At 41.0% G+C, this 25,406-nt stretch overlaps 1 protein-coding gene across 1 annotated transcript; it reads left to right on the top strand.

Moving 5' to 3' along the window:
* Positions 1-1,573: 1,573 nt before the first annotated feature.
* Positions 1,574-15,706, top strand: LOC109548921 (uncharacterized). Its single transcript, XM_033844068.2, has 5 exons — positions 1,574-1,636; positions 6,826-7,251; positions 10,279-10,317; positions 11,556-11,682; positions 12,967-15,706. Exons 1-5 carry the CDS (start codon positions 1,574-1,576, stop codon positions 14,295-14,297), a joined length of 1,986 nt encoding a protein of 661 aa, XP_033699959.1. The 3' UTR covers positions 14,298-15,706.
* Positions 15,707-25,406: the final 9,700 nt, after the last annotated feature.

Raw genomic sequence — 25,406 nt, 5'->3', positions numbered from 1 at the left:
ACGGGCTTCTCTAGTTGTGGCGTGTGGACTTAGTTGTCCCGCTGCATGTGGGCTCTTAGTTCCCCCACCAGGGATCAAACCTGTATTGGAAGGCAGATTCTTAGCCACTGGACCACCAGGAAAGTCCCTTCAGAGCCTTTTTTTTGGCTGCGTTGGGTCTTCGTTGCTGCATGTGGGTTTTCTCTAATTGTGGCACATGGGCTCAGTAGTTGTGGCTCGTGGGCTCTAGAGCACAGGCTCAGTAGTTGTAGCACACAGGCTTAGCTGCTCCGTGGCGTGTGGGATCTTCCCAGACCAGGGCTCAAACCTGTGTCCCCTGCACTAGCAGGCGGATTCTTAACCACTGCACCACCAGGGAAGCCCGTCATTTGTTTTGAATCTCAAAATTTCCCAGATTTGAGTCCATGGGAGTTCCTTTATGCTGGTTTGTCCCATTTTCATGTCACCATCACATTTTGTGCACTTAGCTCTGATACAAAAGATATTACAGTTTCATCCTGCAAATTTCCTTTCTCTGCCAGGAATCAGTCTTTTCTCTAAGGAGATTTTCTTTTTGGTAGAGAAAGGTATTGAGAAATCAAGAACTGTGTCTTGGATGTGCTCAAGGACATAGGTGAACCGTTGCTTCCGGGCCTTCTTTGACTACACTGCATTTAGGTTCACAAACACTACCCATGCCATGGCAAGATACAAGCCATTAACTAAAGTTCAGGAAGTGTTTTAAACTTTTTCAATGTAAAGTTTATTTCAGGGGAATACACGAACATCAACTGTACAATTTGATGACTGATAAATGCATTTATACATGAAAAAACTTCCCAGTCTAGGTATAGAACAATTCTGTGATGCCGAAAAATGCCCACTTGCCTGATTCCGTGAGTCTCTGAGAGTCATTCACTTTCTGATTTTTTTCAACGTAGTTGTTTTGCCTATTCTTTCATTGGTATCTAAATTTAGCCCATACTGGGGAATTCCCTGACAGTCCAGTGGTTAGGACTGGGTGCTCTCACTGCCAAGGGCCTGGGTTCAATCCCTGGTCGGGGAACTAAGATCCCACAAGTTCTGCAGAGTGGAAAAAATAATTTAGCCTGTACTAGTTTTATGAAATAGAAGTATTTTATTTGAAATGTTAAATATATTTATAAGTTTTAATTAAGGTTTTTATTGATACTTTTCCTGGGCTTTTTAATTAATTGCCCAGGCATAACAAAATTATACATACCATCTAGTCAGTTCATGTCTGTCCTTGTGTACACATAATTTGGTCTCCTTATTCAGGAACACGGTTTGCACCTTCATCTTACAGCGTTAGGCATCTCTTCCTGTGGGCCTTGCACTAAAGGATTCTATTTTGGGTTTTCCTCACAGCCTCCCCATGAAGCAGATGCCTGAAAGGCATCATTTTCCATAAAAGGAAATCGAGGCTCAGGGAGATAAATGTACTTGCTGAAAGGCAGGGAACTGATGAGCAGCTGAACCAAGCTAGAGACACAGTTTGGCTGTACATGGGGTTTGTGCTGTATAACCACAAAACTATGCCACATGGCTCCAGAATGGGCCAAGGTCTGGCACGATGGTGACCATGATGATGATGGGGATGGTGATGACAATGATGCTGATGATGGCAGCTGGGATTGTAACCATCAACAGACCCATTCATTAGGGAGCACAAGGTGCTGCCCTATGCACTTTTCATACATTAAACAATAAACCCTCCTACAGCCCTGAGCAGCAGCTACAACATTATCCTATTTTACCAAGGAGGAAACTGACACACAAACAGCTCATTGACTAGCACAGGGTCACACAGGGCATAAGCAGTGAAGCTGGAATTTGACGCATCAGTCGGCCTCCAGAACTGGACTCTTGGGTGCTACACAAAGGAGGAAAGGACATGCAGCAGGAAGGGGAAAGTGGAGGTGAGGGGTCAGTGGGATAGGGAGAATTTAATGGGATAACAGAGGGAGCCTATGGGGGACAGTGATTTGGTGATTCCCAGATGTTAGCATTTCATGAATCACTAAAAAATTTTTTTTGACTAGAAAGCTCACACAGATTTGGTAAAAAAGGACATTTCACACCCACATTTCAAAAAATAAAGGACTTTTACCTGGAAAGAAGGCAGAGGATAGCATCTCACAATGGAGGGGCATCTTCTAATGTAAGTTGAGCTTAATGAGAGACTTAATGCATTGGCTGTATTTTCATGACTTTGAGAGCAAGTGGTGTCAGAATTAAACGTGTGGTAATCGACAGTGCCTGGAACAGGCCTGACATGTGGTCAGTGTCAGTGGACATTAGTGATAGCCATTGATACCAGTGTTTTCAATTTAAATGGATGTACTTTTTATTTAACTTAAGTAGATTTATTCCAGGAGGGAAACATGCATTGCTCTGATAAATTGGAAAACCAGTTTGATTGGCTACAAATGGAGACTTGCCCTCAAAACACAACAATGAAATTGAAATAATGAAATCAAGTCCCAGGGAGCTCATGCTGCCTTCTGAAGCCTGTGAGTATAAAATTGTTCTCTCATAAAAAAGGGAAATTATTCACAGTCAGAAAAGTATCAATAACAAAGCACGAATGGAGACTTCCTTTTGAAAACTTTAAGGCAGAAAAAAGGGAAAACGTTCGTCTTCTCAGTGTGTCCATCATGGCATGTGAAGAGGGTAATTATAATCCAGGCAAACAATCAGAAATATAATACATGTTGGCAGGAAGAAAAAAAAATCCAATTGACCGTGCCTCCACTGCCGGGGGCCCGGTTCGATCCCTGGTCAGGGAGATAAGATCCCCAAGCTACATGGTGCGGCCACAACAAACATACAAACAAAATCTAATTGAATAGTAACATACAAGGATAAGTAGACGATGTTAAAATAGCTTTTACAAATATCCTACATTTGTTCTTGGAAGTCTGCAAAAGAAAGATCTTGATAAAGGTAATCCATGTACATCAGTCTGAGCAATCAACATTTTATTTTATTTTTTCATATTTATTTATTTTCATATTTATATATTTATTTAAGTCCCCACACACAGTTCTTTATGTCAGAGGGAAAAAATGTAGTAGAAAAGATGACTTAGGACTTGTTTTTGGTTAAGGGTAAGGATTATTTAAAAACCAAAAGGTGGGACTTCCCTGGTGGCACAGTGGTTAAGAATCCACCTGCCAATGCAGGGGACACAGGTTCGATCCCCGGGAAGATCCTACATGCCGTGTAGCAACTAAGCCTGTGTGCCACAACTACTGAGCCTTCACTCTAAGGCCCGGGAGCCACAACTACTCAGCCCTCGCACCTCGAGCCCGTGCTCTGCAACAAAAGAAGCCACTGCAATGAGAAGCCCGCGCACCTCAAGGAAGAGTAGCCTCTGCACTCCACAGCTAGAAATAGCCTGCGCACAGCAACAAAGACCCAATGCGACCAAAAATAAATTAATTTATAAAAATAAACAAAAATAAATAAATAAAAACACAAAGGTCATCAACCAAAGAAAATAAATTGAAGCTTAATCAAAATTAAAACTTTCCTTTTCAAGAGATAGTTAAGAAAGTAAGAACTCAAGTCACAACCTAGAGAAAGATATTTGTAAGAACTATCTCTGAAAAATGACTGTGATTCTCAATATGTAAATGGTCCTTATAACAATAACGAAAAATAACACAATTCAAAATATTCGCAAAACTTCTGAAGGCATGTGTCACCAAAGAAGTATAAATGGTAAATAAGAAAATGAAAATATACTTCTCCTTATTACTCAGCATTGTAAACACATTTTAAAGCCACAGTGAGGGACTACTACACACTCATTGGAATGACTAAAATTCAAGCACTGACAATTTCAAGTTAATGAAGAGATGAAACAGCTACAACTCATATATTTCTTGAGGGAATACAAATTGATAAATAACTTTAGAAGATACTGTTGTACTCTCTTGTAATGCTATACATACACATATCATACGACACGGTAATCTCAATTGTAGGTATATCCTTAAGAAAAATTAAATCTTATGACTCAGGAATACTTCGGTGGAAATATTCACAGTAACAGCAGCTTTATTCGTAAAATCCAAAAAACAATATAACGTTTGTGATTTTACTTTTTTTCCCCCGTCATGTGTTAAAATATCTAAACTAGTCCCAAGACAGAGTGGCTCATGCTAAGACCCAAATCTGAATGCTGAAACTTACTTCAATTTCTATTTTTTGCAGATATCTGTCTCTTTCAGGAGCGGAAATCTAAGGCCAGCCAATCAGAATATGCCTGATAAGCTTTAGTTTTTCACAACCTTGTTCCAAAACTTCCCTGTGCCCCACATAAAGAAAATTAACCTTTCTATGACGAATCAGCTATTGCCTAGTATGAATTCCTTGTTCTCAAGTATTTTTGTCTATGTAATCTGTGCATTCTGAATAGCTCTTCAGAGCTCCTCGCTATTTTCTAGACTGGATGCTTTCCAGTTCATGAGTCACTACGTAAAAGCAAACTATATCCCAAAATTAAAGTCTGTGAAATTTTCTCTTAAGATGTATTAAGTTTTTTTTTTCATAATTGTATAGGTTTACATGGTCTGAATTTTTAAAACATTTATTTTTGGCTGCTTTGTGTCTTCATTTCTGCAAGTGGGCTTTTCTCTAGTTGCGGCGAGCAGGAGCTACTCTTCGTTATGGTGCTCAGGCTTCTCATTGTGGTGGCTTCTCTTGTTGTGGAGCACGGGCTCTAGGCACGGGGGCTTCAGTAGTTGTGGCACACGGGCTCAGTAGTTGTGGCTCCCAGGCTCTAGAGCGCAGGCTCAGTAGTTGTGGCACATGGGCTTAGTTGCTCCGTGGCATTGAATTTTTTTAATTCAAATTTACATTCAAATCTTGAAATCTTTCTTTGCTTCTTTTTTTTTTTTCATGCTTTTGGTAGGTATAGCAGTGCTACTTAGAGATATCTGACATGTTTTCTTATTGATACACTGGTTTACGTAGTGCATGTATCAATAGAAAGTATTTTTTGCACAAAGGGGCAGAGGTTTAAAGTAACTGCATAACGCTAAACACTTCTGCAAAGTAATTTTAATAGATACCCAATGGCAGTTTGTGATATTTACTAATTTCTTTAGTTTTACCAACATTTGGTAATGTCAGACTTCCTTAGGCTCATCAATCTGATTCGTTTCATTTTCATTTTCCTAATGGAAAATAAGACTACTTTTTTTTTTTTTTAAGACTACTTTTTTAAAAATGTTGTTTGCTTTCATAATTCTAATCTGAAGTGACATAGAAGAATTTTGCCTTCTCAGGTTTTAAATCTTTCATTTGTAGTAATTATCGAATTTATTTATTATTTATATATTAAATCTTTAATAATTTATATATGTCTTAATATCTTCCTAAGTGTTTTCTTGTCATTTCAATTTTTACGTTTTTTTAAAGAAGTCTGCTATTATCATATAGTTTGTGTACATGCTGTGATAATTTTTATATTTGCTTTGAGAAGTCCTGTAAGGCATGCCAAATTAATAGTGTTGTGAAATGTGAAATAAAAAGGAGTCACTTCTGTCAAGGGATTTTTAAAAAATTATATATATATATATATATATATATATATATTTATTTATTTATTTATGGCTGCATTGAGTCTTCTTTGCTGCGCGCGGGCTTTCTCTAGTTGCGGCGAGCGGGGGCTACTCTTCGTTGTGGTGCGCGGGCTTCTCATTGTGGTGGCTTCTCTTGTTGTGGAGCACAGGCTCTAAGTGCGCAGGCTTCAGTAGTTGTGGCATGTGGGCTTCAGTAGTTGTAGCTCGCGGGCTTCAGTAGTTGTAGCTCGCGGGCTCTAGAGCGCAGGCTCAGTAGTTGTGGCGCATGGGCTTAGTTACTCAGCGGCATGTGGGATCTTCTCGGACCAGGGCTCGAACCCGCGTCCCCTGCATTGGCAGGCGGATTCTTAACCACTGCACCACCAGGGAAGTCCCCTGTCAAGGGATTTTTTTAACATGGAGCTGGGAGGCCATTAATTAGTGGACCTCCTGCACTTCCCCATCTTGTGAAACCATGAACTTTTGATCTGGGCCAACCTGCAAATATTCCAAGGATTCTGCAAAAACACCTGCAACTTGTCACACTAATGGACTATTACTTCCCTGTAGTGATAGCCTTAGCACTCAGTCCTGTTCAGCAGAGACTAGCTTCTGCCTCCAGCTCCAATTAAAATCCTTTGTAATGCAAACCTCTCTTTGTCTTTAAAAGCTCCTTACGTTTATTCCCTAGCCCACACCCCCGCCCCACCCCCACCCATCCCCAAACCCCCAACCCCCGTGGAAAATTGTCTTCCACGAAACCGGACCCTGTGCCAAAAGGGTTGGGGACCGATGGCCTAGCCCGACATCTTTTTTGTTGCTACTTAAATGTGTGCCCCGAATTGCAATTCTTTGGTCCCAAGGTAACGCGTTGTGCTTGATTATTGTCTCTCAGGTTAATTTAGGTTGACAGTATCCACTATACAGTTATGTTTTCTAATTTCATGTATTTTATTTTAGCCAATGATCAACATACTTTATTGCACATAATTCCCTTTTTTATTCCAAAATCTTATTAACTTGGTTTTTCTTATTTGAAAATACTTCCAAGGTTTTCATAAAAAACAAAAACAACAAATAAGGACTCTGGCTACTCTCAGTCTTTACACAACTGGAATGCTTTTTTTCTAATCTTGTATCAACTTTTATGTTGAGAAATGAGTTAAATCAGAATTTAAAAAAGATTAAACATACAGGGTTTGATGGGTCTGCTTTGATGTGTTGTTCTTCCCGCACGGACTTGGCCCATTAGTGCCCCGGAGTTTGGGGGAGGGTCTCCTCCGCCCCCGACTCGGTGGACCGATGGGAACTACATTACCCAGGAGATTGTGTGCGGACCGGCCTTGTTCTCCACACCAGTGATGGACCCGAACAGGGGCTCTTCCGGGATTGTGAACTAGGAGTGGGCGGGACTTCCGGCTCCTTCCTGAAAGAGGTCGTTTGGCTGCTTTTGCTGCCGTCTGCAGGACCCGAGGCTCAGGATCACTCGGTGGAGCCGAGCTTAGAGAAACTGGAAAGAACCCGAGGGGCGCCGTCCGCACTGCCCAGGAGTGAGCGGGTTGCGGAACCCACTTCCGGGATTTTCGGCCTAGGTCTCCGCCATTATCCTGCACGTCTCCTGGCACCACCGCCCCCACAGGGTCCTATGTCAACCAACGCGGTGCAGGACCCGGCCCAGGTGACTGTCCCGCCCCCCCACCCCCGCCCAATCCTGACCCAAATCTCAAGCCCCCAGGGAGGGTCTCCTGCTCAGGGCATTGGGGTTCAGTCCCCTGCTTCCAGAACTTTAGGTGTGCGTGTGTGGTGGTCCCATTTCTGACAGGCTGTGTGACGCCGTGTGGAGCGTGTTAAAGGCTGTGGGTTTGGCCCGTGCAAAGACTTGGAGGTGCTCAAGAGCCGGGAGCATTCGGGAAACCTGGGGTTCCAGTCATTTATGCAGGGAACAGAGAATTTAGGGAGGAGTCAACAGTCTGGGCCAACTGTCAGCATTCTGGGTGCTGCGGAGGGTTGTGAATAAATCAGGAACACGATCTGAGTTAGAGTTTTAAAGTATTCCAAAGGCTGCTCAGGGGAGAACAGACTGGAACAGACTGGGTTCTGAGGGTGGAGGCAGGGAGACCTGGGAGAGCCCAGTGCATTCCACTCCAGAGAGTAAGGTGGCTTCTGGACCAGAGTGGTGCCTATGGAAGTTGTTGAGCTGAAACAAATAGACTGCCCGCTATTTCTATTGCAAATATGGTTCCCACACTCCGCCCCTCTCCTCCTTCCCATCCTCCCCCCCCCCAACCATCATTAGGGAATTGCAATTGGGGTGTGCAGCTATGGTGGGCTATCACTTTTATGGAGATTAAAAAAGGATGTTAGAAGGGCTGTAGCCACCAAATAGTCCATGGTTTTTTTGTTTTTTAAAGAGTCCATGGCTTTGCTTTTCATTGGCTGAGTCCTTTCCAGGAAAGAAGGAGTCTTCATCCTTTTGGATTCCGTTATTGTTTCAGGTCAGTGAGGGCTGACCTCTTCTGGTGTGCCAACTCTAATTGAGGTTTCTGTTTACTATTTCTTTTACGAAGGAATATAAGTAATAAGATTCTTAATAATTCTTAAAGATAATTAGCAGGATTTCCTGGTGCAGTGAATGTGGCTCTGACCTAAGGACAGAGTAAAGGACAATAAGCATTTTCTTTTGGCTGAGCATCTGGAAGACTTGAGACCAGCAACTGATGTGAGAAGGCAGTTTCAGGGAGAGATTAAAAGTTGGATTCGGGACATGCTGCTTCTGAAATTCCAAAGTTGAGGTAACATAGGGGCCGGTGGAATCTGTAGTCTGGAATTGAAGGAGGAGGTCTGTGGCTCACTGATGTCCGTGTGGTTACAGACTAAGTCCTGGACTCCGGCCAATTCTGAATCTCAAATTTAAGAGGGAAAGTTTGGTCACTTTTCTGGGAAAGGGGACCTGAGATGAAAGAAGAGAGACCTGGGGCTGGCGGGCAGTGCAGAACAGGTGAGACTTTCTGAGGCTACCTGAAGATGGGAGGGTTCTGTGGTTCCAGAGCTTTCTGGGGAAGCAAGGGTATAAGGAGTAAGGAGTCTTGCCTGGAGTGGAGATGGAGAAGGATGTGTTAGATTGTGTAGATTCACTCCTCTGAACACTTAGCCGACTGTGCATTCGTTTTTGAGCCAGCAAAAAGTGGGCAATGTTGACCAGTCATTGAAGCCCAGGCCCAGTCAAGGGCAGAGGTGCCTCAGCTCTCCCAGGAAACTACGAAGTTAAAAAGGTATAGATTTAATAAGTTAATCTTGTGTAAGCAAATAATAACTGCTTAATATATCTGCGTATAAAATAATAATAAATACATATATATATATATATATAATTTAGTTTTTGCCTTGGGCTCTTCACATAGACCTCTGAACCCCTTGGAATTTCCTGGGGGTTAGGACTTTTTTTCACAACGACCCCATTTTGTCACACAGGAGTTTATTATGATGAGGTGACTTAGGGCAGGGCCCCTAGGTAGACTCAGGAGGGGACTGGTCACCAGAAAAACTAAGCAATTAGAAGTTTATACTCCCCCATAACCCCCCAACACTGGGGCATCCCAAGGATCAGAAGGAAACTAGAGACTAGGTATAAAAACTGCTGAAGAATGAAATTCAAGGTTCCTTCAGATTGGTGAACACATTGAAATTGCGGAAGTGCTGGGAGGGTGGCATGTACTGAAAGGGCCTGGAAACACCATGGTGCCCTCTAGCGCCCCACCCCCCCAGACCTAGATATCTCTTCCATTGGGCTGTTCCTAAGTTGTATCCATTATAATAAACCAGAGAAATAAGAAAACTGTTTTCCTAACTTTTGTGGGTCCTTTTAGCAAATTATCATAACTTAGGAAAGGTTCATGGGAAATCTTGAATTTGTAGCCAAGTAGAACAGAAGTACCGTTAGCCTGGGAACCAGACATTGGAACTGGCCTCTTTAAAGAGGGCAGTCTTATGGGACTGCGTCCTTAAACCTTTAAATTCTGTCCCTAACCTCAGGTAGTGTCAGAATATGATTAAATGTCAGTCACCCAGTTGGTATCATAGAATCAGATCATTGGTGGTGGAAGAGACATCATATATTTGGTGTCAGATAGGGAATCACAGAAACCTCAAGGTATTGATTAAAAGTCACATTTATATAATGACTTGAAAGACATGTAGGAAATACCCAGTTTTCAAAAACATTTACAGAAATGTTAATCCTGTGTTCAGTAATAGCTCAGTCTTAGCATTAGATATGCACTAATGCATTTGATGTCTACACTAACATCATGAGATAGGCACCATAAATATTGCTATTATACACATAATTGCTATTATACACATAAATATTGCTATTATACACCATAAATATTGCTATATATACACAATACACCATAAATATTGCTATTATACACATATGCTAATATGTGTATAATAGCAATACACATATTGCTATTATACACATATAATATTGCTATTATACACATAAAGACACTGAGTCTCAGGGACGTTGAGTCTTTTTGTTCAGGGCCATAGAGTTGTCAAGTTATAGCTCTGAAGACTGAGGATCCGAGGTCAGAGGTCAACCTCAGATGACTCATCTCCAGGAAAAGGAAGGGAGGAAACAGTTCAGCCTTTACATCCACACCATGATCACCTTTATCTCAGATCCTCCCTCTTTTCACAGGTTCCCATAGTAGCAGCAGCATTTATGGCCCCTGGACAGGTAAGTGGAAGAAACCCCAGTACCTACCCACACATCATCCTTACCCCTGGTCCTGACACACAGATATAGGAGACAGTGTTGTCCTGGGATTGTGGGCCCTTAGGTCTGGGCCCTGGCACCATCTCAGGCACAGGATCATTAATCAAAGCCAGCAGTTGTATGGAGGTGTTCCCATGTGTCCAATGGAGAAGGTCAAGTGGTAACATGTCCTTGGGCACAGACTGGAGATGAGACTGAGAGGGGAGTCTTCAGGGAACTGCCAAACCCATGACGTGGGCTGATAAGACTGGGGGCATGAGTCATTCCTGGGATAGCAGCCTGAGGAGCTGGGCCTCTCCTGAGGGGGCGGGTCCATGACACGTTGGCCACAGAGGAGGGAAGTGATCTGACACTGGGTCTGAAGAGGCTGTTCTGCCTGCCGAGAGGAAGACTGGGGGTGAGGGTGGAGCTGGGGGCCAAGTGGAAGGCACAGTCCTGGTGAATGTCGATTGTGACTGGATCCTGGCAATGGCTCTGCAGCAGGAGAGGAGGTGAGTCTCTGAATCTCGTTTGTGGTAGAGCTGATTTTCTGCTGTACAGGTTGAGAGAGAGTAGTCTGACATGACCCCAGAATGTTTGCCTCTAGGTGACGGTGGGGATGCCATGTCTGAGACGGGAAGTCAGAAGTAGGAGTAATGGACAGAAGGACTGTCCAGAGTTCCATGTTCCCATGCTGAGTCTGAGATATTGCTGGGGTGTCTTGTGGGAGGTCCCACAGAGGCCTGGGGAAGCACCGCGTGCTGGGTGGCATGTGGGGAACACGGTGAGGTGCTGAAGTCCTGGGGCTGAGGTGGTGGCGTGGGGTGGGGTTGGGGTCACGGTCAGGCACGTGAGGGAGCTGTGACCCTGCAGGGCTGGGCAGTGGAGAGGGAGGGAGTGTGAGCATGGACTTAGAGCCCTTGTCCCCAGGCTTTACTCCAGGTGTCTGAGCACAAGTGTCATTGTATGTGATGTGATCTGTGTGATCTCAGGAGAGTTGACTCTGAGGAGAGTGGCTGGGGGTCTGTGTGGCAACCACAGAGCGTCTGTGAGACTGCCTGTCTCCCTCTCTGTTTTAACTGAATGATGTAATGCTAGCAATTTCCTGTGGCATCAGGACCTGGTGTGTCCTCTGAGCTGGGTTACTGGGGTGGACAACCATGACCTGGGAGTCCTGGTTGCAGAGGCTGCTGTGAACTCACTTGTCCCCCTCATGACAGGGCCATGTGATCTTTGAGGATGTGGCTGTGTCCTTCTCCCAGGAGGAGTGGGGTCTCCTTAACAATGCTCAGAGACTCCTGTACTGTGACGTGATGCTGGAGAACCTGTCACTTATAGCCTCCCTGGGTAAGGACCCCTGTTCCACACCGTTGCCCCGTATGGGACTCTGCCCTTCTTTTTGCATGGCTCACTCCATCCTTCCGAGCCTGGACCTTGGACACTGCTTACTTCCCTGATTTCCTGTCACTTGAGCTGTGTTCCCCCACCCTGTGTGTTGTTCAGCCCTATACCATAGATGTTGAAGCCTTTCACAGAAGGCTTTGGTCTCAGAGGCTTGAAGCCTGCCTGACTGATACCACTTAGCTTTGCCACCAGTTGTTGTGTTGACTGTTCAGATGTGTGCAAGATCCGTGTCACATGTTCTAACCTTTTTTTGTGCACTGCCTGTGTCAGAAAATACAGACACTTACATGGTCACCACTTGTGGTCAACCCTAGATTATGTTTGCAAGACTCCTTAAGGTTCTTCTAGTGATACATCTTTTTCCTGAAGCCTGTCATTGGTTGGTTCACTCTGGGCCAGTGTCTTTCTCCTAGTGGCCCTATTTTCCTCTGAGGACTTTGATCTGGTAGTGTTCATAGTCACCCAGCCTGAGCTGAGGGATGGAGGCAACGCTGGGTGCCTGGCAAGGTAGGGCCCTCTCTAGTCATAGGAGGAGTGTTAATTGCATCCTGGGCCTGGTGAGTAGGAGCTGTAGGAAGGAGTGATACATTGATGAGTTCTAATCCTACAGGGAAATGTCCTTTCTCCACGACTGTTTTAGTCTTAAACTCATCATGGCTGTACCTCATTCTATCGTTCTTCCCCATTTTGACACTTTGCCCCTTTTATGTATCTACTGTGGGTTCTTTCTCCTGGCTCTTTCTATCTCAGTGTCATCCACATTTCTCCTTTTCCTCTCACTCTGCAATGTTGTCTAATAGTCTCTTCTTAATGTATCTTGGGAGGTGAAAGTACTTATATAGTCCTTGAACTCTTGGTAGTCAGGTGTGAATGGTGTGAATGCCTTTTCCTGGAGTGGGACACACATTCTACCCAATACACTTGTCACCACCAAAAAATTCTGCTGAACACCGTTGGCCGAGGAGTGGGTTGTTCCAGGCCTCTACTCCTAGTACAGTGCCATATCCTGGTGTCCTGTGTTCTTGCTGTTTATAAGATCTCTCCCTATTCTGTGACCATCAGAGGTCTAGTACTCACAGTAGCCCCTTCTTCTACCTGTCTGCCTCCCTTGTTTGAATCCTGCACAATGGACTTCTTCTCTGATGTGTCATACAAAAGCTATAATGGGCTCCTGTCCCACAAAAGTCTCCATGCACTTTATCAGGTTTTTTTTTGTTTTCCTTTCAGGTTGTTGGCATGGAGTAGAAGCTGAGGAGGCCGTTTCTGAACAATGTGTTTCTGTAGAACAAGTGACGGAAAACAGGAATCCAAAGCTGGAGCCATCTATCCTGAAGCCTCTTACTTCTGTTACGAGTGTCCTGGCGGAGAAAGATGTTTTGTACTTGGCTGACAATATGTTCACGTGCGGAGACGTTGAGAAGGCTTTCCTAGGCAGCTTGGGCTTTCCCCAGCACCAGCCCTCCCATGATGGAGAGCATCCACGTAGAAGCAGGCAGAGCAGGGAGGTCTCTCACCCTGGGCAAGGGCATCACAAGTGCAGCGAATGTGGTAAAGCCTTCAGTAAAAAGTTTAAATTCACGGAGCACCTGAGAGTTCACACTGGAGAAAAACCTTATGAGTGCAGTGACTGCGGGAAGTTCTTTAGACACAGCTCCAGTCTTATTCATCATCGGAAAGTTCACACAGGAGAAAGGCCTTATGAATGCTGTAATTGTGGGAAAGTCTTTGCCCACAAATATAAACTTTTTGAGCACCAGAGAATCCACACTGGAAAAAGACCATATGAGTGTAATGAATGTGGGAAAGCCTTCCTTCGCAAGGATTCACTTGTTCAGCACCAAAAAATCCACACTGGAGAAAATCCTCATAAGTGCGGTGAATGTGGAAAGTGCTTCCTGTACAAAAATAACCTTCTTGTGCACCAGAGGATCCACAGTGGAGAAAGGCCTTATGGGTGTAGCAAATGTGGAAAGTCCTTTGTCTTCAAAAAAAGGCTTCTTTATCACCAGCGAATCCACACTGGAGAAAGGCCTTACATGTGCAGTGAATGTGGGAAAGCCTATGTCTACAAAGGAAGTCTTATTGTGCATAAGAGAATTCACACTTTAGAGAAGGCTTACGGGTGTAACAAATGTGGGAAATTCTTTACAAGCAGTTTTGCCCTCAATAGACATGAGAATGTTCACACTGCACAAAGGTGTTATGAGTGCAGCGAATGTGGGAAAGCTCTCAACGGCAAAGTTAAACTTGCTGAGCACCAGAGAATCCATACTGGAGAAAGACCCTATAAGTGTAATGAATGTGAGAAAGCCTTCATGCGCAAGTATACACTTGTCCAGCACCAAAAAGTCCACACTGGAGTAAAGCCTTTTAAATGCAGTGAATGTGGGAAGCCCTTCACTTACAAAACAAGTCTTGTTGTCCACCAGAGAATCCACACTGGAGAAAGGCCTTATATGTGCAGTGAATGTGGGGAAGTCTTTGTCTACAGAAGAAGTCTTGTTGTCCATCAGAGAATCCACACTAGAGAAAAGCCTTATGAATGTAGTTCTTTGTAAGCAGCTCCAAGCTCACAAAAAACAAAGTTCACACTGGGGCAATGCCTTCTGGACTTATGCTTTCCTTCACTTGAGTTAATATCTAGCAGCACAACTCCTATGTAGTAGAGTAGGTGAATGTATACCTTATATGTGGCCAGTCAAACTTTTCTAAAATGGTAGTATGTTTTTATAGTCTCACGAGAAGCAGCAGAACATGAGTTCCTGTTTTTTACATTTTTACCAACACTTGGTATGTTCAGGCTTTCTAATTTCAGTGATGTCATAGGTGTATCTAGTGATTTTAACTAACATTTCCCTATTGACACAATGTGAGTGGTTTTCCATGTGTTAATTTCCAACCATATTTCTTTTTTTCTTTTTAGTTTTTATTGGAGTATATTTAATTTACAATGCTGTGTTTCAGGTGTACAGCAAAGTGAATCAGACAGCCATATTTCTTTTTTGAAATTTCTGTTCATATAATTTTGTCATCTTAATTACTGAGTTTTGATGTTTCTTCATGGATTATTGATTAAGGTCCTCTAATGGAAATATTTACCAATATTCTTCCAGACTTGTTCTTCTCATTTTAGTCACTTTTCCAGAGAAAGACTTTATTTTTTTTTGGGGGGGGGGGTGGTTTTGGACATGCTGTGGCATGCAGGATCTTACTTCCCCAACCAGGGATTGAACCTGTGCCCCCTGCCAGGGAAGCACAGAGTCCTAATCACTGGATCTCCAGGGAATTCCTCAATATGAAGCTCAGAATCCACTTTTCAATTTGTGCATCACAAAAAAATCCTACTAGAATTTTGACTGGGATTGCATTTAATCTTCAATTTAGAAAGAAATACTGAGTGTCCCAATCTATAAACTTGATAGATCTCCTTTTATTTAGATCTTGCTTAATTTTTATTAGCAGTCTTTTTTAGTTTTCTGTTTGTAGGTCTTACACATCTCCAGGTATTTTCTACATCTTATTGTGAAAGGGAATTTAAAAAAATCTTCAATTTATGAATTGTTCATACCGATTACACTTAGAGAGATATAAAACTAAGGACAGAAGTGATCTTTCTTTTTTTTGGGGGGGGGGGCAACGTGTGGGACCTCAGTTCCCTGGCCAGGAATTGAACCTGGGCCATGGCAGCAAAAGACCGGAATCCTAACCACTAGGTCACCACGGAACTCCCTAGTAGTGATCCTTCTTAATCTTATAAATAACATCTACAAAGAGCTATTAGAAATACTATCCCTTTGAACCATTATTAAAGTATTCCCATTAGAATAAAAGGAGGACAGCCGCTCTTTGTTCTCTTATTCAGTATCATCCTGGAGTTCCAATTTCATTCAATACAACAACAAAAATATACGGCAAAATAATGAATATTTAGCAATTGGAAAGGAAGAAATAAACCACCTAAAATATGTCCACAGTTTTCATCTTCACTATGAGTCCAAATATGGACACTCAGTGTCTGGACCCATCATAAACTCCTAATTTTTTCGTCACCTATTTGCTGCCCTTCTTACTTCCTTAGAACCCATTACCTTCTATTACACTATGCAACTTAATATCATAGATGAACTGCTTATTGTATATTTCTATCAAATACAGACTAAATTCCAGTAGGGGAATATGTATTTACATGTTGTACACTGATATATTTCATATTCCTAGAAACATGTCTGAAACACCTATGGTACATATTGATGTCTTGAAATACATAACAAAATGACAACGCTCATTTAACGTTCAATTGCACAACTGTGGGTATACTTTCTAACTCTCCTTACCCTGCCTTTCTCCTCACCCTGCCTTTTCCTTCAGTTTCGCTACCCTCAAAATGCTCTGAGTTATGGGACAAATCATATTTTGCAAAAAGCCTTTAAATCAACTAAAAAGTCCCAATAGTTATTTTATTGGCTTCCTTCTCTTATTAGATCTCAGAGGGTTTTTTTCCTCACATTCCATTGGGAGTTTGATTGTTTATTTCAAAAACAGGTTTTCCGCCATCAATTTCTGCCACTCCTGATGCATATCTATCCTTTTTTTTTTTTTTTTTTTTTTTTTTGGCTGTGCGACATGCAGGATATTATTTCCCCAACCAGGGATTGAACCCACTCTCCTTGCAGTGGAAACGTGGAGTTTTCACCCCTGGATCACCAGGGAAATCCTGATATCTATCTCATTAAACACTTTTAATAGCTCTTGGTAGTTACACAGTCCCAAATGTTTTTCAGAGTTTGTCTCCTCTCTGTCTGCAGACACTGTCAGTGCACTTACAGGTGATGTGGTAATCACCTCCAAGAGCAGATGACATCGTTGGGTTCTAAACATTTATCTCGGGCTTTTGTGTCCCCATTGCAGACTCTCAGTTTCTGCCACGGCAGTCCTTGTTACGGGAGCAAATACATATTTGGTAAGTATCTCTTCAGGTATCTGATTCTTAGAAAACATTTATGTCAGGAAACCCAACAATAACTATTCTTAAAATAAATTTCACTTCCTGAGGTCAGGACAGTAAAAAAGGAACCACCTTAGGAAGGTTATATATATATAGATACATAGATATAGACAGATAAGAACAAAGCCATAAAATCAGGAAAGGCATTTGCTGAGGAAACCAGAGGAATGTTGCCCCTCATCAACGTACATCAGGAGTGCCTGACACTTCCCCTTTCTCCTCAGTTGCATTGTTTTGAAACTTGTCTCACTGGCTTCTCACTAAACACACTGACCATAAACAGGGTTCACTGTAGAGGCTTCAAGATAAGGTAGGTTGTGAGTAATAAGATGAAGAAGATGAGTTCCTACTCTGAGTAGAGGCCTAGTGTGGTATCTGTGTGGTATCTGCTGATGAGGGGCATGTTGTGTCATGGAGACTTTAATGATGTGTCTCTAAATTTTTATCCTTGGCAGAAGGCTGTTCATTACATCTCAAGTACGTAGATGTCCTCTTTATCAGTAATCGCCACTCTCTACCCTCCTAGGGCCTTGGCTTCCATTCCTCACCTATAAAAATGGATCCATTCTTCTGTCATCTATCTATCGTCTACCTCTATATCCTCTTTACTTTATTGTGATTTCATCTCAAAGACATAATTTTTTTAAAAGATTTTCTTGGTTTGATGTGGACCATTTTTAAAATCTTTATTGAATTTGTTACAATATTGCTTCTGTTTTTGTTTTGGTTTTTTGGCACAAGGCATGTGGGATCTTAGCTCCCTGACCAGGGATCGAACCCTCACCCACTGCATTGGAAAGTGAAGTCTTAACCACTCTGCCGCCAGGGAAGTCCCCATTTATAATTTTTTTAGAGAGAAAAAAATTGGACCATACACCCTCTTAGAAGAATTGAATCATCCTACATTCAGTGAGAACAGGGCATTTAAATTAGACCCTTCCTGTGCCTTCACAGAACCTCTATGATAAGGGGAAGTTATCAATCATTATTGTCTGTGACTCACTGGAGGTCATTACGAGTAGATTGACCCATGACCTCAACAATGTCATGGTTGTCAGACTCTCAGGTTTATGCAAACTTCCAAATTCCCACGATAAATTCTGTTGACATATGTTTTTGTTATTTAACTTCACCTTGTGGTTCCTCTCAGTATTCCTGGTTACTTCCCTTGTCAATTTTCTTATTCTGCTTAATTTTCTAATTCTGTAACCTATTTTCATTATACTTGTGGATTTTTTTTTACTTTAAGAATTATGACTAACAGAACATAGTCAAATTTTAGAAATTTCATATAATATCTAGAATATTTATATCAAAGACATTTACCCATACATTATAACCTGGGAGGGTTTATCACCACTCATTTGGCAATGCTTCCCATGTAATTTCACATAGCAAATAATCCTAATTAGCTTAATATCTCTGACTCTGAGATTCTTCAGGGGCCCACTAGAGGTCAGAAGAAACTGAATTAGAATTTGATCCTTGGGAATTTTGTCATAAATATCAAAAAGGTTTTAAAACAGTTGACTAAGAAGTATCATAAGTCACTGTCAAACATGTTTAATTATGCACTTTACCAAAGTGACAATAAAAGATTTCAAAGGCAAATACAGGAAGTTATAATAGATTACTTAAAAGATAAGCTTTACAATCTGCTATCAATAGCTGATATATATATATATATATGTCTTTATTGAATTTGTTACAATATTGCTTCTTTTTTTTATATTTTGGTTTTTTGGCCATGAGGCATGTAGGATCTTAGCTCCCCAACCAGGGATTGAACCCTCAACCTCTGCTTTGGAAGGCAGAGTTTTAACCACTGGACTGCGAGGGAAGTCCCAATAGCTGAACAGTATTCTAAGAAAACACTGTCCTCAACAGAGACGAAACCAAATTTAGATTTTAGCACCATCTTACCCTTAAAATTCATTTACTCAATTAAATTTATTCTATTCTTACTCCTGACCACACACAAACCCCTCCCCCCTTCCCCCAGGGTTTCTTTTCCACAAACCTTCTATAACTTCCTTTTTTACCTTCAGATTTTTTCCTATGCCTTCTCTTTATCTCTCTCTCTTTTTAACCTCTCTTTAGGTCAAAATTACTTTCTCTTAACTAAGTGTATTTCCTTTCCTTGTACCTTCTTTTTTCTTGCATACAAAGATGTTTTCCTTAGTAATTTTTAGTGTTTTTCATTACATATATTAATTAGAATTATTCACCTTTAAAACCTTAATTTAAAGTGAAAACTAAGAAGCAAGCAATTTTGAACTATCTTTTACATTAGCATTCTGTAAGTTGGCAAACTTATAAATACTATTTATAATTTCTTTTAAAAAGTGCTTTCTTATAGAAAATGTCTCCTGTGGCACCAAACATATATATTTTTTTAAATTTATTTTTGGCTGTGTTGGGTCTTCATTGCTGCGTGTGGGCTTTCTCTACTTGTGGCGAGCAGGGGCTACTTTTCGCTGAGGTACGCGGGCTTCTCATTGCGGTGGCTTCTTGTTGCAGAGCACAGGCTCAAGGTGCGTGAGCTTCAGTAGTTGCAGCACGCGGGCTCAGTAGTTGTGGTACGCGGGCCCTGGGATGCATGGGCTTCAGTAGTTGTTGTGCACAGGTTTAGTTGCTCCGCGGCATGTGGGATCTTCCCAGACCAGAGATCGAACCTGTGTCTCCTGCATTGGCAGGAGGATTCTTAACAATTGCACCACCAGGAAAGTCCCTGGCCAAACGTTTATTAACAGTCCTAAATATCTTTAATTTCCCTGTAGAAGGAAGCCTATGTTCAGTAATTAATTTCCCAGTGTTTTATTTGGGAATGATCTAGATATTCAATAAACTTCCATCATTTAACTTAACTTAGCAAAACTCAAAAGTTTCAAGTTACGAAAATCTGGAGAGACTTTTTTCTTTTTTTAAATTGATTTATTTTATTTATTTATTTATGGCTGCGTTGGGTCTTTGTTGCTGCACGCAGACTTTCTCTAGTTGTGGCGAGCGGGCCTATTCTTTGCTGTGGTGTGCAGGCTTCTCATTACAGTGGATTCTCTTGTTGCAGAGAATGGGCTCTAAGTGCATGGGCTTCAGCAGTTGTGGCCTACGGGCTTAGCTGCTCTGCGGCATATGGGATCTTCCCAGACCAGGGCTCGAACCCGTGTCCCCTGCATTGGCAGGCGGATTCTTAACCACTGCACCACCAGGGAAGCTCTTTTCTTTTTAATTGAAATATAGTTGATTTACAATGTTGTGTTAGTTTCAGGTATACAGCAAAGTGATTCAGTTACATATGTATAATTTTTTCAGATTCTTTTCTATTATAGTTTATTACAAGATACTGAATATAGTTCCCTCTGCTATACAATAAATCTTTGTTGTTTATCTATATTAGTGTGTATCTGTTAATCTAATACTCCTAATTTCTCCCTCTCCCCACACCCCCTTTGGTAATCATAAGTTTGTTTTCTATGTCTGTGAGTCTGTTTCTGTTTTGTAAATAAATTCATTTATATTTTTCTTTAGATTCCACATATAAGTGATATCCTAAATATTTTTATTTCTCTGTCTGACTTACTTCACTCAGTATGATAATCTCTATGTCCATCCATGTTGCTGCAAATGGCAATATTTCATTCTTTTATGGCTGAGTAATATTCCATTGTGTATATATACCACAACTTGTTTATCCATTCATCTGTTGATGGACACTTGGGTTGCTTCCATGTCTTGGCTATTATGAATAGTGCTGCTATGAACATTCAGGTGCATGTATCCTTTTGAATTAGAGTTTTCATCTTTTCTTGATATATGCCCAGGAGCGGGATTTTTGGATCATATGGTAACTCTGTTTTTAGTTTTTTTAAGGAACCTCCATACTGCTTTCCATAGTGGCTGCACCAGTTGACATTCCCACCAACAGTGAAGGAGGGTTCCCTTTTCTCTACACCCTCTCTAGTGTTTATTTGTAGACTTTTTCATGATAGCCATTTTGACTGGTGTGAGGTGATACCTTATTATAGTTTTGATTTGCATTTCTCTAATAATTAGCAGTGTTGAGCATTTTTTCATGTGCCTGTTTGTCATCTTTATGTCTTCTTGGAGAAATGTCTGTTTTGGTCTTCTGCACACTTTTTATTGTGTTGTTTATTTGTTTGTTTGTTTGTTTGTTTTTTGCGGTACGCGGGCCTCTCACTGTTGCGGCCTCTCCCGTTGCGGAGCACAGGCTCCGGACGCGCAGGCTCAGCGGCCATCGCTCACGGGCCCAGCTGCTCCGTGGCATGTGGGATCTTCCCGGACCAGGGCACGAACCCGTGTCCCTAGCATCTGCAGGCGGACGCTCAACCACTGCGCCACCAGGGAAGCCCCTGTTTGTTTTTTTATATTGAGTTTTTTGAGCTGTTTGTATATTTTGGAAATTAACCCCTTGTCAGTTGCATCATTTGCAAATATTTTCTCCCAGTTGTAGATTGTCTTTTCTTTTTGTTTATGGTTTCCTTTGCTGTGCAAAGGCTTATAAGTTTGATTACGTCCCATTTGTTTATTTTTGCTTTTATTTCTTTTGCCTTGGGAGAATGAACTAAGAAAACATTAATATGATTTATGTCAGAGAATGTTTTGCCTATGTTCTCTTATAGGAGTTTTATGGTATCATATGCTTAAGTCTTTAAGCCTTTTTTTTTTTTTCCTGCACCACAAAGCATGCAGGATCTTAGTTCCCCAACCAGGGATCAAATCCGTGTCTTCTGTAGTGGAGGCACAGAGTCTTAACCACTGGGCTGCCAGGGAAGTCCCAGCCTTTAAACCATTTTGAGTTTATTTTTGTGTATGGTGTAAGGGTGTGTTGTAACTTCATTGATTTACATGCAGCTGTCCACCTTTCCCAACATCCTTTGCTGAAGAGCTTGTCTGCTTCCCATTACATATTCTTACCTCTTTTGTTGAAGATTAATTGACTGTGGGTGTGTGGGTTTATTTCTGGGCTCTCTTTTCTGTTGCATTGATCTATGTGTCTGTTTTTGTGTCAGTACCACACTATGTTGATTACTGTAGCTTTATAGTATTGTCTGAAGTCCAGTGGGTTATGCCTCCAGCTTTGTTCTTTTTACTCAGGATTGCTTTTGCAATTCTGGGTCTTTTGTGGATCCATATAAATTTTAGGATTATTTGTTCTAATTATGTGAAAAATGTCATGGGTAATTTGATAGGGATCACATTAAATCTGTAGACTGCTTTGACTAGTATGGCAATTTTAACACTATTAATTCTTCCAATGCAAGAGCATGGAATATCTTTCCATTTCTTTGAATCATCTTCAGTTTCCTTTATTAATATTTTATAGTATCAGTGTCTTTCACCTCCTTGGTCAGGTTTATTCCTAGGTATTTTATTTTATTTTATTTTTGACGTGATTTTAAATAGGATTTTGTTTTTTTACTTTCTGATACTTCATTGTTATTTTAAAGAAATGCAACAGGTTTCTGTATATTACTCTTGTATCCTGCTACTTTGCTGAATTAATTAATTAGTCCTAATCGTTTTTGTGTGGAATCTTTAGGGTTTTCTATATAGAGTATCATGTCATCTGCATATAATGACCATTTTACCTCTTTACCTTTTTCTTGTCTGATTGCTGTAGCTAGGATTTCCAATACAATGTTGATAGAAGTGGTGAGTGTGGGCATCCTTGTCTTGTTCCAGAATTTAGTGGGAAGGCTTTCAGCTTTTCACCATTGAGTATTATATTGACTGTGGGTTTGTCATAAATGGTTTTTATTATGTTGAGATATGTTCCATCTATACGCAGTTTGGTGAGAGTTTTTTTTTTTATCATGAATGGACATTGAATTTTATCAAATGCTTTTTTTGCATCTATTGAGATGATCTGTGGTTTTCGTCTTTTCTTTTTTTGATGTGGTGTATCACATTGGTTGATTTGTATATGTTGAACCATCCTTGTGACTCTGGGATGAATCCAACTAGGTCGTGGTGTATGATCTTTTTTATGTGTTGTTGGATATTGTTGCTAACATTTTGTTGAGAATTTTTGTATCTATATTCATCAAATATATTGGCTTGTGATTTTCATTCTTTTTTCTTCTTTTTCAAAGTCATTTAAATTGGTAGAATGCTTAGAAGTTTGCAAAATGCTTTTACATCATCACACTTAAAAACCTTCCCAGGGGTTTGATCCCTGGTCCGTGAAGATCCCACGTGCCATGGAGCAACTAAGCCTCTGTGCCACAACTCCTGAGCCTGCGGTGTAGAGTCTGCAAGCCACAACTACTGAAGCCCATGCACCACAACTACTGAAGTCTGCATGCCTAGAGCCTGTGCTCCGCAATGAGAAAGCACTACAATGAGAAGCCTGCACACCACAACAAAGAGTTGCTCCTGCTCGCTGCAACTAGAGAAAGCCCACGTGCAGCAACAAAGACCAAACACAGCCAAAATTAAATAATTAATTAAATAATTAATTTTAAAATAAACCTTCCCAGGTAGGCAGGGCAAATGTATGAGCATTTTGTGGATGAGAACATGGGGCCCAGGTAGATGGGGTGACACACAGCTCATATTGCTTGTAAGTGGAGGGACCATGGTAGAGCCATAGATTACAAGTCTCTTTCACTCCAGACTATTATTGGTTTTACCCTGGGGGATTTTCTTTTTTGATATTGTCTGTCTGATTTTGGTATCAGGGTGTTTGTAACTTTGGGAGGGCTCCCTCTTCACTCTTTCAGAAGAGTTTGAGAACAATCAGTATAGGTTCTTCTGTGTATGTTTGGTAGAATTCCCCAGTGAAGCCATCTGGTCCTGTACTTCTGTTTGCAGGGAATTTTTTTTTTTTTAACTACAGATTGTATTTCACGTCTAGTGATTGGTCTGTTCAAATTATCTTTCTTCTTGTTAATTTTGGCAGGCTCTGTCTTTCTAGAAACTTGTCCATTTATTCTAAGTTTTCCAATTTGTTGGCATATCATAGTATTTTCTTACTTTTTTTGTTTTTCTGTGGTATCAGTGGTTATTTCTTCTCTTTGATTTCTTCTTTTGTTTATTTGGGTCGTCTCTCTTTTCTTCTTGGTTAGTCTGACTAGAGGTTTTCAATTTTGTTTATCCTTTCAAAAAACCATCTCATGGTCTTATGGATCTTTTCTCTTGTTTTTTTTTAATCTCTATTTCCTCTCTTACATTTATAATTTTGCTCCTTCTGCTGACTTTGGATTTTGCTTGTTCTACTTTTTCTAATTTTTTTAGGTGGTAGGTTAAGTTGGGGTTTTCTTTTGAGATTTTGTTTGTTTGCTTGTTGAGGAAGGCCTGTATCACTATGAACTTCCCTCTTAGGACTGCTTTTGCTACATCTCAGATTTTGTAAGGCTGTGTTTTCATTGTCATTTGTTTCAATGTATTTTCTGATTTCCTGTTTGATTTCATCGTTGACCCACTGCTTTTTTAGTAGCATTGTTATTTAGTCTCCGTGTAATCATTTTTTTTCTCATTTTTCTTTGTGTGGTTGATTTCTAACTTTATACCATTGTGGTAAAAAAAAAGACACTTTAAATAATTTCTATCTTCTTAAGTTTGTTAAGGCTTGTTATGTGTCCTAATATGTGGTCTATCCTAGAGAATGTTCCATGTGCACTTGAAAAGTATGTATATTCTGTTTTTTTTTTTGAATTTAAAAAAATCCCAGGAAATAAAACTTCAGGACTGGATGGCTTCACAAGGGAATTCTACCAAACATATAAAGAAGAGCTAATACAAGTCCTTTTCAAACTATTCCAAAAAATTGAAGAGGATGGAACACTCCCAAATTTATTCTACAATTGCCCTGATACCAAAACCAGACAAAGTCACTCTTAAAGAAGAGAATTACATGCAGGGACAGGGGGAGAAACTATGGTTCTGAGTGTTGTTTGTGGTTGAAATCTTAGTGCATGGTTTGGCCACGTAACTTGTGGTTTTATTCTGTTGTCTTTGCGAAACAACTGAGTATCTTGTTACATACAGGATAGGGCCAGTTTTAGTCTGATTCTGCAGTTACACATTTAAGGCAGGTTACCTGGCCTTTGTTCACATTCTCATGGAAAAGAAACTTAATATCACTGACATACTTAACATGATTAATATTTTAGGTTTTGACCAAATGTGTTCTGCCTAAAGTTGGGTTTTGCAAAAGCAGAACCTGACATAGGGTTCAATGACATATGACTTATTTAGGGGAAATTAACAGGAGAAGTTTAATGATAGAGTACAAGGCAAGGAAAAGAGCTAAGTAAGGGTGTGGGCTCAACTGGAATCTCCCTCAGCCTGATCCCTTTTGGAGATCTGGAATGTAAGTGGTACCACATATTTGTCCCACCTTGAGACAAGGGAGTATCTTTTTGTAACTCCAGGTCAGACAGTCCTTAAATATTTCCCAGAGAGACTGCTTTCTTTGTTTACTTTTTCTAAAACATTGGACTTACCTGTAACTGCAGGAATTCATATATGAGGCATTTTATTTGGTGTTCTTTCTTTCTTTCTTATTATTTATTTTGGCTGTGTTGGGTCTTCGTTGCTGTGCATGGGCTTTCTCTAGTTGCAGCGAGTGGGGGCTACTCTTCATTGCAGTGCACAGGCATCTCATTGCGGTGGCTTCACTTGTTGTGGAGCACAGGCT

Source organism: Tursiops truncatus, chromosome 19, assembly GCF_011762595.2.
Source record: "Tursiops truncatus isolate mTurTru1 chromosome 19, mTurTru1.mat.Y, whole genome shotgun sequence".
In the NCBI taxonomy this organism is placed as follows: Eukaryota; Metazoa; Chordata; class Mammalia; order Artiodactyla; family Delphinidae; genus Tursiops; species Tursiops truncatus.
The sequence above is the reverse complement of the archived record's forward strand: the minus strand, read 5'-3'. Positions and strand labels throughout refer to the sequence as shown.

Coding starts and splice junctions, on each gene's coding strand:
- LOC109548921 (XM_033844068.2), top strand. CDS start 1,574: ATGGTGACCATGATGATGATGGGGATGGTGATGACAATGATGCTGATG. Junction 7,252..10,278: donor CGGTGCAGGACCCGGCCCAG/GTGACTGTCCCG, acceptor CTCTTTTCACAG/GTTCCCATAGTAGCAGCAGC. Junction 11,683..12,966: donor GTCACTTATAGCCTCCCTGG/GTAAGGACCCCT, acceptor TTTTCCTTTCAG/GTTGTTGGCATGGAGTAGAA.